This window comes from Myotis myotis, unplaced genomic scaffold, assembly GCF_014108235.1.
Source record: "Myotis myotis isolate mMyoMyo1 unplaced genomic scaffold, mMyoMyo1.p scaffold_m19_p_1, whole genome shotgun sequence".
Classification (NCBI taxonomy): domain Eukaryota; kingdom Metazoa; phylum Chordata; class Mammalia; order Chiroptera; family Vespertilionidae; genus Myotis; species Myotis myotis.
In genome coordinates, this window is record NW_023416313.1 from 87708227 (window position 1) to 87723563 (window position 15337).

General features: G+C 38.2%; 1 protein-coding gene across 3 annotated transcripts in view; it reads left to right on the plus strand.

The window, feature by feature from the left end:
• The window catches only part of TBCK (TBC1 domain containing kinase), a 167410-nt gene that overhangs the window by 82102 nt on the left and 69971 nt on the right, over positions 1–15337 (plus strand). For all 3 annotated transcript variants that reach the window (XM_036343987.1, XM_036343978.1, XM_036343998.1), the window contains one exon: positions 6452–6537. In XM_036343987.1, coding sequence (XP_036199880.1) covers positions 6452–6537 — 86 coding nt within the window. The remainder of the gene's footprint in view (positions 1–6451; positions 6538–15337) is intronic.

Genomic DNA, 15337 nt, shown 5'->3' on the forward strand with positions numbered 1-15337 from the left:
AAGTAGGCTATTGCATGAAGTCTGCCCCTCAGTACTCTATGTTCACATGCAACACTTTTATTGTATTCCCTACCTCCTGCTTCTGCCATCCCATAATAATCTTGAATGAATTGTCAGGTCCACTAGTGTACGACATTAGAGATTTTGCAATAAATTACTTATGCTGGTAAAGAAATGAGTATATTTAAAACACCTTGGATGATACTAGAGGCAATATACAATGTAAATAATCTGTCAAATAGTGACTAAAGACAAACTGAAAGCACTAAAAGTAAAAAGTAATCATGTTAGTAGTTGTGCAAAAAAGGTGGTTCTTTAATCCTCAGTTAAATATAAGTCAGAAATAGAATGCTGTTATTTTTAAAGTTAATGTGAACTTGTAATATTAGCTGAACTTTCATATGTAAAAGCCTGGAAATAATATTTTTTCAAATTTATCAGGCCCTTAATGAAGCATAATGCCTAGCTGGATTTTTGTACTTTTAAGAGAGATGTAGCTATTTGGAGAATCTTCAAAAAGCAATTAAAACAGAACTTATACAATGAATTATCTATAGTATTTATTAGATGGCTGGATGATGTCTGGATGACCAGTTTTTAAAGGGTCATATTAGATAACTTCCATTACAGTAATTGTTATTTTGGCTCTGTGTAGATACCTATTTTAAAATACAGAAATTGCCTTAGCTAGTTTGGCTAAGTTGCTAGAGCGTTGGCCTGTGGACTGAAGGGCCCCAGGTTCGATTCTGCTCAAGGACACATGCCCAGGTTGCTGGCTCAGTCCCCAGTATGAGGCGTGCAAGAGGCAGCTTATCAATGATTCTCACATCACTGATGTTTCTATCTCTCTCCCTTCCTCTCTAAAATCAATAAAATATATATTAATTAATAAATAAATAATAAAATACAGAAATTATTTACCTCTGAAAGTTTCATTTTTCCAGTAATTGTTTCACATTGCAGATCAATGTGTGTATTATCTAGTGATAATGAGTTTTCAACATGAAAGAGTTTTCACTCTTTTTAACTACAGACTTTGTTAGTATACTGTTAAAAGGCTTATTATACAAGTATGACAATATCTTATTTAATATATGAAAATGCAAGAGAAACCATAATGTACACCGTATGAATTTGGAGACACTGGTCAGAAAGGCCAAAAAAGACTTTTTTAAATTTGATTCATTAATCAGTGATGCACTTTAAAAGTTCAATATTATAATTAAAAGACCGCTCCAAAATTATTTCTCTAAGTACTAATAATTTTATCAGTTATAATTTGTATAAATTTGTGTTTAAAATCTTAAATTAGTAATTAATTTTGAAACTTTTTAAAGCCACAGTAAATGTTCTCTAACATTATGAAAAATTTAGCATGTATATTTTCCCAAGAAACAATAGACATGGCATTTTAAATCATTTGTTCAGTTTTTATATTGACTTTATATGTTGACTCTCTCTCTGTCTCTCTCTCTCTGTCTATATATATATATACTACAGGCCGGGTGCACAAAAATTCGTGCACTCGGTGGGGTGGAGGGGTCCCTCAGCCCTCTCGCAGTCTGGGACCCCTCGGGGGATGTCCACCTGCCAGCTTAGGCCCACTCCCCAGGGGGATCAGGCCTAAGCTGGCAGTCAGACATCCCTCTGGGAGCCCTCAGGGGATGTCTGACTGAAGCTTAGGCTATGGAGGAGGTGGAGAGGCTCCCGCCATTGCCACACCACTGTGCTCACAGCCATTAACCCAGCTTGTGGCTGAGTGGAGTTCCCCCTTTGGGAGTGCACTAATCACCAAGGAACAGCTCCTGCATTGAGAATCTGCCCCTTGGTGGTCAGTGTGTGTCATAGCGACTGGTTGTTCTGCCATTAGGGTCAATTTTTATATTACCCTTTTATTATATAGGATAAGTATATGTGTGTGTGTGTGTGTGTGTGTGTGTGTGTGTGTGTGTAATATTACATAAGAAAAAGCGTTGTTTGAGTGACTTTAATCTTTGCCCTGCACTGACCCTGTGCCAGGCACTGCTTAAAGAACTAAAGAATTGAGATTCTTAAGGTAAATAATATTCAATCCTTTCCCAAGAGATTTCATAGCCCAATATAGGAAATAAATGTGAAAATAACTAATTTTAAGTAATGAGATAAGTGTACATGTTATTGTATTAGAACAGAGGAAAATGGGGAGATGTTATTTTGATTATTTTGACTTTTTTTTTTTTTTTGGTCCCAAAGTCTGGAAAGTTTCATAAAAGAGAGGATACTTATTAGTGAATTTGAAATTTGAGTAGGAATTTGGTGAAAAAGGAGAAGGACATTCTTTTTAAAAAATATATATTTTATTGATTTTTTTACAGAGAGGAAGGGAGAGGGATAGAGAGTTAGAAACATCGATGAGAGAGAAACATTGATCAGCTGCCTCCTGCACACCTCCTACTGGGGATGTGCCTGCAACCAAGGTACATGCCCTTGACTGGAATCGAATCTGGGACCTTTCAGTCCGCAGGCTGATGCTCTATCCACTGAGCCAAGCCGGTTAGGGTGATAAGGACATTCTTTACAAAAAGAACAAGGAAGAGCATTGCAGTAAAAACATGAAAATGAGTATATAAAACGGCCTGTAATCAAATCTGGTACATGGAGTTGGAAAGAGAAGAATGGAGAGCAAAACAAGGAGCTGAAACCATATAGTGATTATTGGTTACTAAAGTTTATGGAAGAACAGTGGTTTCTTTTCCTACAAAATGTTTATTTTAGACTTGCATTTAGAAATATTCGAATCTCATTTTATTGGTTTCCCTCTTTGTCCTTCCCCACCATTTTGTTTTATAGTGTTTTAAGGTTTAAGCTTCAAAGTAGCATTGATTTTGTTTGACATAAATATCACATGTACCCTTTGCTCCCACAACTTTTGGAAAGTTTGTATGTCATATGAAACTGATTAATGGCTGTTTGTAAAATTGCATATTTATTTATTCACTTATCTCTACAGAAATCAAAGTTTCTATATTCAATAGCAACTTTAATTTTTTTATTTTAAAGTCTTTCATATAATATATACGATTTGTATATTTATAGGACCATAGAACACTTTGCTACTTTTGATGAGAGAAAAATTATCTATTTATTCAAGATATCTGGGTTTGTTGTTGTTGTTAACCATAGTGTTATTTATTATTTGCCCGCAGACATTTTTAAGAAGATAATAAATTTAATTATTTCTGGCCTAAATTAATATTCATCATTCTAAGCACTATCAAATTTTCCCCTGCATGTTGCTATTGAGTTGATAAAATACCAACACACAGTACTTTAAAAATTAATGTACTAATTTACAAACTCAGGGTTTTAGCCTCTATGTTATCTAAGATTACTAAAATTACTCTAAGATGCAAAGCCTTAGAGTTCTGGTTGGATGTGAAAGATGGGGGGGGGGGAGGGCGGGATTTGAAAGGGACATATTGAATATAGTTTTAGAGATATTGGAAAATAGGCTTATAACTTGTAGGACAGACATACTTTCTGCCATTGAAGAATGAAAGGTCAGCTTTAGGCAAGTGAAGAAAGAGGCAGCCATTTAGCTATTAATATTGGGAATAAATCCTTTGTGGAAAACCCAACTATACTTTAATGTCATTTTGCACTTAAGAAAGGAGAAACCTAGAAAACTGTTCTATAAAACTTTTACACTGTTCTTTGAAGTTATTGTACTAGGTTTTGTTCCCAGAAACAATAATTGGAATTTTGGCACAACATTAAGCATATTCTTGTACTGTTTATAAAACCAAGGCATATTCCCATTTGGACCATTGTAAGATGTGGTGGCTATAAGTCAGAAAAGCAAAGATGAAGGGAGATATTATATAAAGTCACAATAGGAAAGATGGAGGAGTATATCATATAAACCTGGAAAAGAAAATTGGGTGGAAATTTCCCTAATCTTTTGTTCCCCTGCATGTCTTTTTAAATCCTTTGAGGGCAGGGGCAGTATCTTCTTCGTTGTGCTGTTCCATTAGTCCCACCCATAGCTGGGATGACTATAAACCTAAACTGTGATATTTTTCGGAGTTAAAGGGGGCACGGAGTGTACTAGTCACTGAGTCTACAGGTGGCAGTTGAGACTTTCCCAGGTAAACTAGGATGTACGGTCACACTACATTCAGTAAGTCTTTGAGGAAAGGGGAGGAAAGAGGACAGATGTCAAAGTCTAAAGGACAGATGTCAAAATCGAAAGTCCAGTTGTCAAATGTGAATATAGAACTTCTTTCTCATCAAACAATAACAGAGAGGGTAAATATGCAACTTTATTATAAAGGTTAAGTATTTGAGAAAGCAGTGAAGTATATGTTTAGTTTAATGCATGTCTTTGTCATGAATGATTTAATGATTCCATATTGGGGATATTGGGAAATAGTATTGAATACATTGAGTGTACGGCCTTGACATTTTCAAGAATGTCTTGCATCATGTGTCTTATCACCTCTTTGAAGCAAGACATTTTTCTGAATATAAAAAGCCATGCTATAAATGATCTAAAGCCTGCCCCAAGCAACCAAAATTTATAACTTATATTTACATGCAACTTATTTTTATATATTAAATAATATATTACATATAATAATATAAAATGAACATATACATGTATTTATTTGTGTATATTATTTATATCACAAGTATATTATAGACACATATATAAATGTAGCCATCAATGTTTGGCAGAACACAAGTACAATGTTTTCATGCTAAATCAATTAGCCATGTAATGCCACATAGTACTTATCTTTTTTCAAGCTCAAATAAGAATGATATTTAGTAAATGAGACTAGTTGCGGAAAATTGCCTGACCTGTGCTTTTTAAAAGGTTAATAATTATATGGTTTCATCAACATGCAGTTGAGTTCTTATGATTGTTGATGTTACATACCTCTGGTTTTTGTGTAAATTAGGACTAAAAATATAGCATCACCATTTGGAAGGAGAAAAATGTAGTTAAAAAACAGTTAAATTCAAAAGTTTCCTGGGACCTTGCTGTCTGTCCTGGGTCTCCAATCTGGAACTCTTGAACCTGATACAATTGTACTTTTTTTTTCTTCTTAGAGGAAAATATGAGACAATGGATAGAGAAAAGAATTTTGTTGCAGTAGAACAGACATTCAGTCAGGAAAAAGTATTAATCCAAAGTATTAACCCATTTTTTATTTAGTACCCATGGGTAAAATTTCATATTAAATAGAGAATTTAGCTTTATTGTGGTATTGAATACAGTACTTCCTCATCTTTTCTCTTTGGCTTTGGTGCTTCTCTTTGTAAAACATGTGACATTGCTTATAGGTAAACTAGAGACCCAGTGCATGAAATTCATGCACCTGAGGTGTGGGGGGTGTCCCTCAGCCCAGCCTGCACCCTCTCACAGTCCAGGAACCCTCAGAGGATCTCCAACTGCCGCAGAGGCGGAAGAGGCTCCCACCACCACTGCTGAACTCACCAGCCGTGAGCCCAACTTCTGGCTAAGCAGCACTCCCCCTGTGGGAGTGCACTGACCACCAGGGGGCAACTCCTGCATTGAGCAACCCAGGCTTCCAGCTGGACCTGGGCTCTGCTCAAGGCTACAAAGTTTCAATTATAGAAGATAAATAAATCCCAGATACCTGCTTTGGTTTGAAAAACAGATTTATAACTTTATTGAAAGAACGAGTTGAGGTTATTAATTAAGAAGAAATGTTTCACTGGATTACTGTCATTTTTGAAATACGTTTTAATTTTGTTTTTAATATGTTCAAAATGATGGTTACTTGCCCTTGAGTAGATTGTTACAAATATATTGTTTAAATTAGTACATAGTTAGTAAATTGGAATAATAGTAAGTTGTTGGAAAAAATAAGAAAATATTCCTTACAATGCAACTGAACCCTATGAATTAGTATAGGATTAGAATCAACACTTACTTGCCTACTGTATTCCTATTTTCTTATTAGCATGATGTTAATTCTTATTTCTAAATATGCCAAATGCAGAGTGGAAATAAGTTAGAACTGGAACAAATGCCTATGTCTGTATATATTATCAAATTTGAGATATAATTATCCTATTTGGTACTGCTTATTGGTTACACTTTCCAAACATAAAAGAAATTCAATTTAACATTACTAAATTAAATGTATTTGTAGAACCTAATAGGAAAACATCATTCATCATGTGTATAATTTGTGATTAAAGAAATGAACTAATTGGTCTGAAGATGGAAAATAAGCTATATCATAGTTTGTTGGTATGTTTGGTAGTTAGCAGTAACTGATTAAAGTGGTAACAAAATCAAATTATCTATTAGAGCACATTTTAATGGAGAAATTAACTTTCATTCAAAATATAAATAAACTAATGTATATGAATTTGATGTTTTATTTGAGGTACTGGGTGAAAATGACGATTGTCTTAAATTTTGTTGTCATTTCAGAGTATTTGACTGTGTTCTCTCAGATGATTGCATTCCATGATCCAGAGCTGAGTAATCATCTCAATGAGATTGGATTTATTCCAGATGTAAGTACCTGGCACATTATTAACATGAGGTCAAAGATAAAGCAGAAATTGGCAGCATGAAAGAGTGCTGTTTTTAAAGTTTTTGTTGTCATAAGAAGTCCAATCTGAACAAGTTCCTGCTACTAATTACAGTCTTTTGTTAGTAGTATAAAGTCGGTGTGGTTACCTTCCAGGAACTTGAGATTTCTATCTCAAAAGGAATTTTTGAGGTTTACAAAAACCTATGAGACTGCAGTCTAACTTCCACTTAAAAGAGGCTTGACTCCCTGTCACATACTGCAGGTGAGTAATGGGCTAAGCAACACCATTGCTACCCTTTGCAAGTCAACTCTGAGTTTCCGCTTAATATGAACTGTAGAGACGCTAATGAAGTAAGCCAAAATCTGGCAAAGCTCCCAAGGTAACATATCAAGCAAAACACAGAAGCTACTTAAGAATCCACTAAGTTCAGATTTCCTAATTCTACAAAAATAGGCCCAAGTCTCATAAAATCCAAGTGAAAACCCTTCACAACACAGTTTAACATAACACTAATATGTTTTTCAAACAATTTGATTTTACCCTATTTAAAAGCTAATAAATGAGCCTTTTACTGTTTAATGGTTGTTGGTGGAAAACACAAGACTCCTGTGTCAGAGACAAAGGACTTTCACTGACAGCAGAGCAAGCGACCTGAACATTCACATATTTGTGTTGGTTCTCCAAATATGTTGGTTCACATATCTGTGTTGGTCCCACTAAGACAAAGTAAAGGGTCTAGGTCAGCCGTGGGCAAACTACGGTCCGCGGCCCATTTGAAATGAATAAAACTAAAAAAAAAAAAAGACCGTACCCTTTTATGTAATGATGTTTACTTTGAATTTATATTAGTTCACACAAACACTCCATCCATGCTTTTGTTCCGGCCCTCTGGTCCAGTTTAAGAACCCATTGTGGCCCTCGAATCAAAAAGTTTGCCCACCCCTGGTAGGTGGTACTTGCATATGCAGTGAATTACGTTATAGGAAAGAAACCCTGATTTTAGGGAATTTGAATTTTTAAAATGCCTTCCCTTTGCTCTAGAGAGAGAAAAACACTCTCTTTTTTTTTCCAAGGTTATACCAGTAAGAAAACTTGTCCTTTGCTGCAAAGGGAGATTCTGTTTCTGTTTTCCCAGGCTGTTCTTGTGTACTTATATTTGAAAAGATAATCCAGAACAAAGGACAGTCAGTATCTCTGTTCAAAAGGAATGCAGAAGTACAAGAAAGCATATTAAAATGTTAATAGTATTCACTAGAAGAATAGAAAAAGAAAGTATAACATTTTTTATTGTTGATACTATCACAGATGTCCCTCATTTCCCCTGCCTTGGCCTCCTTCATGAAGTGACACCCACCCGCCCCCCCCCCCCCATACAGCCTGTTGTCTGTGTCCATAGTGTATACCAGGGGTGGGCAAACTTTTTGACTTGAGGGCCACAGTGGGTTCTTAAACTGGACCGGAGGGCCGGAACAAAAGCATGGATGGAGTGTTTGTGTGAACTAATATAAATTCAAAGTAAACATCATTACATAAAAGGGTACGGTCTTTTTTTTTTTTAGTTTTATTCATTTCAAACGGGCCGGATTCGGCCCATGGGCCGTAGTTTGCCCACGGCTAGATATGTGTTCTTTGGCTAATCTCTTCCATTCCCCCCACCTTTTGCCCCTCTGGTAACCAAAAGAAAATTAATACTATGATATTAATATTAAACAGAAAAGAAAACAAAAAACAGACCCCCTAATATATGGAATTTTGTATGTGACAGAGAGGGATCTATTAATCAATTAGAAATGAAAGGATTATTAAATAAATAGCCCTGATAAAATTAGGTAGCTATATGGAGAGGAGATGAGAATCAAAGTTCAACCCCACACCATACATAAAAATAAATTCTAGGTTGATTGAAATACCTAAATGTGGAATGTCATTTTTATAATTTCCATTTAGGAAGGAATTCTTGCAGAATTCATACAAAGTACAACATATTTTGAAAAGAGAGAATTTCAATAGAAGAGTGGTACAAAGGAGCCTTCCATTCTATTGATAATATATTACTTGATTTAAATTATTTTGAAGCAGTTGTGGCAAAACATTTGTTAACTCTGGGTAGATGAGTACAGTGGTGTTTGTTAAATGTGCTGTGTAGGGTGAGTTAATTATCCAATCCTATCTAATAAAGAGGGAATATGCTAATTGACCCTCACACCGTCACAAAGATGGCAGCACCCACAGCCAATAGAAGGGAATATGCTAATTGACTGCCCCGCCCTCAAGGATGGTGGTGCCCACAGTTAATAAGGAGGGAATATGCTAATTGACTGCCATGCCCTCAAAGATGGCAGCACCCACAGCCACAAGATGGCGGCACCCAGACCCCTCAGCCCCCCAGCCACCCAGGGCCATCCTAGGCTCAGGTAACCAGGGCCGCCCGAGGCTCAGGTAACCAGAGCTGGCCAAGGCTTGGCTGCCGGCAGTGGCAGCAGCAGAGGTGTGATGGGGCATCGCCTTCCCCTGATCGCCGGGTCGCCGAACGCCCCTGAGGGCTCCCAGACTGTGAGAGGGGGCAGGCTGGGCTGAGGGACCCCGCCCTCTAATGCAGGAATTTTCATGCATCGGGTCTCTAGTGTACACTAATAAAAGACAAACATACAAATTGACTGTACCTTTGCTACACCTTAAGCCACGCCCACCAGCCAATCAGAGCGACTATATGCAAATTAACCCAACCAAGATGACGGCCGGTAGCCACAGAGCTGGAGCAAGCAGGAGGCATGGTTGCTTCAATGATAGAGGAAGCCAACTTCCCAGCTGCTACAGCCGGCTCTGAGCTCCACTCAAAGCAACAAAGTTTCAATTATAGAAGATAAATAAACCCCAGATACCTGCTTTCAGCCAGCGGTGGCCACGGAGCTGGAGTGCCCACCCTGGCCGGCTCTGAGGTCCTCTCAAGGCTACAAAGTGTCAATTTTAGAAGGTAAATAAATCCCAGAATAAAAAAAAGAAAGGAAAAAAAGGAGAGGCTGGGAGCCTCTGTCACCGGGGGCTGCGGGTGGTGGAGGTGAGGCGGGTCTTGGCCAGCCTGAAAATGGCCCTCAGCCCCTCACCCAGACTGGCAAAACCTCCATGGGTGAGGGTCCCCACTGGCCAGGCACCCCAGTGTGGACCCCCACCCTGAAGGGGGTGTTACCACCCAGCAAACAGCCATCAGCCCCTCACCCAGGCTGGCCAGGCACTCCAGCGGGACCCCCCACCCTGATCCGGGACACCCTTCAGGGCAAACCAGCCGGCCCCTACCCATGCACCAGGCCTCTATCCTATATAATAAAAGGGTAATAGGCAAACTGGCCCTAACAGCAGAACGACTGAGAATGACTGGTCACTGTGACACACACTGACTACCAGGAGGCAGACGCTCAATGCAGAAGCTGCCCCCTGGTGGTGGTGCACTCCAACAGGAGGAGCTCTGCTCAGTCACAAGCCAGGCTGATGGCTGCCATCACAGCAGTGGTGGCGGGAGCCTCTCCCGCGTCCTCAGCAGCGCTAAGGATGTCTGACTGCAGCTTAGGCCTTCTCCCCACTGGCAAGTGGACATCCCCTGAGGGCTCCCGGGCTGCCAGAGGGATGTCTGATTGCCAGCTTAAGCCTAATCCCCTGGGGAGCGGGCCTAAGCCAGCAAGTGGTCATCCCCCAAGGTGTCCCAGACTGCAAGAGAGCACAGGCCGGGCTTAGCGACCCCCCCCCCCCCAGAGTGCACAAATTTTTGTGCACCGGGCCTCTAGTAATTTAATAATTTTCATAGACTGTCATTATTTTATTCATGCTTACCTCTCTGCTATGATCCCCTCCTATAATTACTGGGACATTTTTGTATAAATTCTTATAAAATGGTATTCTCTTCAATACCATTATTATTATGAAAGTAATATTGATTTTAATATGTAGTATGATTAGTCTTAAGAGACATTACTAAGTCATGCGGGATGGGAGAATGTGGCAAATGCTGTGCTTTCCTGTGCCCCAGCCATTGATTCTCTATAGCAGTCCCCTAATCACTGTAACAATGAAATGCTTACACCTATTTCTGAAATATGACTCTGCATGTTTTTCCAAACCCCCTAAAGGGAATGGTTCCATCACTATTGAGAATTCTAGAATAAACAAAGAGAAATGAAGGGACAGAGTGTATACTTATTTGGAGAAAATTCCCTTTTCTGCAACTATTCTCTTGTCAGAGAGAATGGGCAAATGAAAGGTAGTTAACAAAGAACATTAAATTGGTGATAGGAAGATTGGTTTTGAAATCTTTTATCCTAATTTTTGTTGTTTTGTTGTGTTTAGTTGTCTTGTTTCTTATCTGTAGATAATATGAAAATGTTAAAACTATTTTTAAATTTATCTTTGAAAACAGACTTGAAGTTGGTTTTGGGGAGGATTTGATATTTTAAATATAGAGATTGTTGACAATTAGTAGTAGTGTAAGGGGTGTGATAAAATGGTGAATTTTTCTAACATTTTTCTTACTCTTGTAATCACTTATTTTTAGTTGCATTTTATTCATTTATATGTGCAGTGTTTCTCCCCCCCCACCCCCCCTGAAATTATTATCTTCATTGCTTTACATTTAAAATAATTGTTTAGGGAACTTTTCTGTACCTCTAACAATACAAATGATTCATAAGGGAAAGGGTAATACAATCCCAAACTGAGTTTCTTGCTCAATAACTAATCCTCTCAAAGTAAGCCTTCATTAGTCTTCCATCATTGAAATGCAGGCTCCCATTGCAGGGAAGATTGTGATTTCTGGCTTCTTTCCATTTCACAGAGCTCTGAGTGCTGAGCACTGCTGAAGCTTGAATAGTTAGGGATATTGTGCACTGATGTGATGCTTAGATTTTATATGTCATGGTGGTTATGTGATTTACATATAAATAGGGTGAATAATCTATATTTGGCAGAGTTGAGACCAGGGTGATTTTTATCATTTTTGTCTTCGTGTATGTTTCTGCCTCTGAAAATATACCAGGACTTTGAGATGAGAAGAGGAAAGTACGCTTTTTCATTTTTAAAGAAACTGTTTTCCTGAAATGCTATGAATAGCATTAAACTTGTAAATTTTGAAAAGTTGTCAGTGGCCCTTAAGAGAAATGATAAGGGCTATATCTCAGTATTCTATGTGCTTTTGAACTGATTATCATTCCTAAAGATAAAGCAAATAAATTCAATGGTAAGCAAATTGGCTGGCAAAATCATTTTTACTTAACTGCAATCTTTTTTTAAAATATATTTTTATTGATTTCATAGTGGAAGGGAGAGGGAGAGATAGAAACATCAGTGATGAGAGAGAATTTCCTGCATGCCCCCTACTGGGGATCGAGCCTGCAACCTGGGCATGTGCCCTTGACTGGAATCAAACCCGGGACCTTTCAGCCCATAGGCCGATGCTCTATCCACTGAGCCAAACCAGATAGGGCTTACCTGCAATCTTATGGATGTCTGTGCTACTACTGACATTCTCCTTCTTTAAAAGCTGACCACTGTCATTTTCAAAGTTATATTCAGCTGAGCCTGTGCTAACAGACAATGTGAAAGGATTGCTCAGAAATACTTTTGTACTTAGTGTTTGTTTTCTTTACTCATTTGTTCATTTATTCCTGGCCTTCATGTTACTGTTATATAAAGAAATTTTACATTTTAAACTACTGACAATGAGCTTTTTAGATGAGGTTACAGGATAAATTAGGAAAGTGCACCTTTTTTAGAATCTTTCATAACAAGAGTCCCTACTAATCTGTCTTACCTTATCTGAAGAGTGCCAGGATGTGTCCTTTTGTCTGGCTGCTGCTAGGGTGACCCTGACAGTAGTCCTAAACCTATTCTACTAACCTTGGATACTTCAAGGCCCTTGAATATGTATGACTTGTTGAGCTCTCTTTCTTGCAATAGATCTTTCATCTATGAAACATTTGTATAATATTTTAAAAAATCACATTCATTAAAATCACCACTGATCTCATCCAAAAAGTCTTTAAGTTTTGGGAGGCTGCAAGCTCAGAGTGGCAGATACAAGTTTTCTAAAATTTCAATCTTCATCTAACAGCTAGAAATTTTTCTTAAAATAACAGGCTCATTTCATTTTTTTAGAAATGTCTGCCAAATATCCAAGTATGAGAAAAAATCATTATTTATATGTCATTCTTTCAAATAAAAAACGCTATTTTTTCTTAAAAGCACCTACACTGATTCACAGCTCAAACAATTGTCCAGGTGCTATTTCTCAAGAAAACCATTGTGCTTCATTCATATACAGCACAGGTGCTTTATGCACACTTCACACTTTGTCTCATGAGACATTAAAAAGATGGTAATTCCATGAATACTTTTTACTTCTTCACAAGGATATGACTATTATACTTTAGTGCTGCTACCTTGATTTGTGGTAAGGTGTCAGCAGTTTTATCCACTAGAGATTTTGCACCATTAGCTCAAATATTAATACAGTAAAAAAAGAGTGAAAAAATCTTAGTATTTTTACTAAGATAGCTTTTAGTTCATGGACTCCTGACGAGTCCCAGAGGATCTCTAGGGATCTGTGAGTCGGATTTGATAAAGCAGATATGGAGAGTTAGTACTCAGATGCTGGTATCCAATGAGCGAGAATTCCAATCCTGACATGTCAACTTACTAGGCTAAATACTTAAGTTAGTTTCTCTTATGCACAGTCCTCTTATTCTTAGTATTTACCTCATGGTATTATTGTGATGATTAAATGAGATAGTACATATAACCTGTTCAATAGAGTTCCGAGTACACAGTGAGTGTTAACGATGAACCATTATTGGTGTTGTTTCACTTATTAGCATCTGATAATGTTGCACTACTTCTTTGGTTATATTAGTACTAGAGGCCCGGTGCACGAAATTTGTGCACGGGGCGGGGGGGAGGGCGTGTCCCTCAGCCTGGCCTGCACCCTCTCCAATCTGGGACCCCTTGGCTCCTAAGCACTTGCCTGTCTGCCTGCCTGATTGCCCCTAACCGCTTCTGCCTGCCAGACTGATTGCCCCCAACTGCCCTCCCCTGCTGGCCTAATGGCCCCCAACTGCCCTCCCCTGCAGTCCTGGTTACTCCCAACTGCCCTTCCCTGCCAGGCTGATTGCCCCCAACTGCCCTCCCCTGCTGGCCTTATGTTGCCCCCAACTGCCCTCCCCTGCAGGCCTGGTTACTCCCAACTGCCCTCCCCTGCCAGCCTGATGGCCCCCAATTGCCCTCCCCTGCAGGCCTGATCTCGCCCCCAACTGCCCTCCCCTGCAGACCATCTTGTGGTGACCATCGTGTGACGATGTGAGGGCAGCCATCTTGTGACAACATTGCATGAGGGCATCGCATGATGCCACCTAGGCTTTTATTATATAGGATGATTTACATTTAGGAAAACATGATATCACAGGCTATAATAGATATCTTATTTTGCTGCCTCAGTTAATGAATACTTTGCCAGAGGAGACATGATACTAATAACAATAAAGACTTTCTTGTTTTTCAGAATTGGTGACATTGCCACTCACCACTTTAAATTTTAAACTTTTTTATTTGCTTGTTTTTAAGGTACTTTTCTATCTCATAGAAAGTTACATCTTTTATAGTCTTTTATGCAAAGTTAATCAATTTTTTTAGAAATTTTTGGAAAGTTTTTATTGTATTCAATGAGATAATTCAAAGGTACTCTGGAAGTGTAACTAATCCTTCCCAAGAATGATTGTGTGAATCTCAAAACCATTAAATGATCCAAGTGATTTTATTATTAACTAGAGGCCCATTGCACGAAGAGATTCGTGCAATAGCCATCCCTTCCCTTGGCTGCCGGCACTGGGTTTCCTCCAGTCCCCGGGACCCAGGCCTTCGCTCCATCCAGAGCCTTCAGTCTTTGCAGCTCCAGACAAAGCCTTCAGTCTTCGCTCCACCGCTTCGCCACTATGTATGCAAATTAACTGCCATCTTTGTTGGGTTAATTTGCATACTCTTCTGATTGGCTGGTGGGCGTAGTGGAGGGACAGTTAATTTACATATTTTCTATTATTAGATAAGATTTCTATTTTATAGGGTTTTTTAATTCAAAATTGCAAACCTTGGTAAAAATAAAAAAGAAAGAAATATTTATGAGTTAACTTATTTTTTAAAAAATTTCAGTATTAAGGAAATAATTACTTGCAAAAGATGTAACTATTATAACCTTTGATATAAAGAAAAAGAAAACCATTTACCTTCTGGGTCCAATGGACCTTTTAAATTATTTTTTATATTTAAGTCATTTTTTAAAATCATTTGTAGAAGTAGGACAAAGGCATAGTAAAAATAATGTACTTAAAATTTTTAGTAAGAATTTCAGCCCTAGCCGGTTTGGCTCAGTGTATAGAGCATCGGCCTGTGGACTGAAGGGTCCCGGGTTTGATTCCGGTCAAGGGCACATGCCTGGGTTGCAGACTCATCAGTGATTCTCTCTCATCATTAATGTTCTGTCTCTCTTTCTGTCTCCTTTCCTCTCTGAAGTCAATAAAAATATTTTTTAAAAGAATTTCAACATAGCAAACCCAAAATTTTATTCCATATATTCCTGTTTTTGAAAATATATGTATGTGAGGTGTGCAGTATCCTTTGATACTGTTCATCTGTCATGCATAAACCTGGAGCATATCCATCATGTAAAGCCTGATCCAGATTTCAAATACACACTTAATAGATTTGGCTTTTGTGGTTCTTCTTATACTTACATGATCAAAGCATA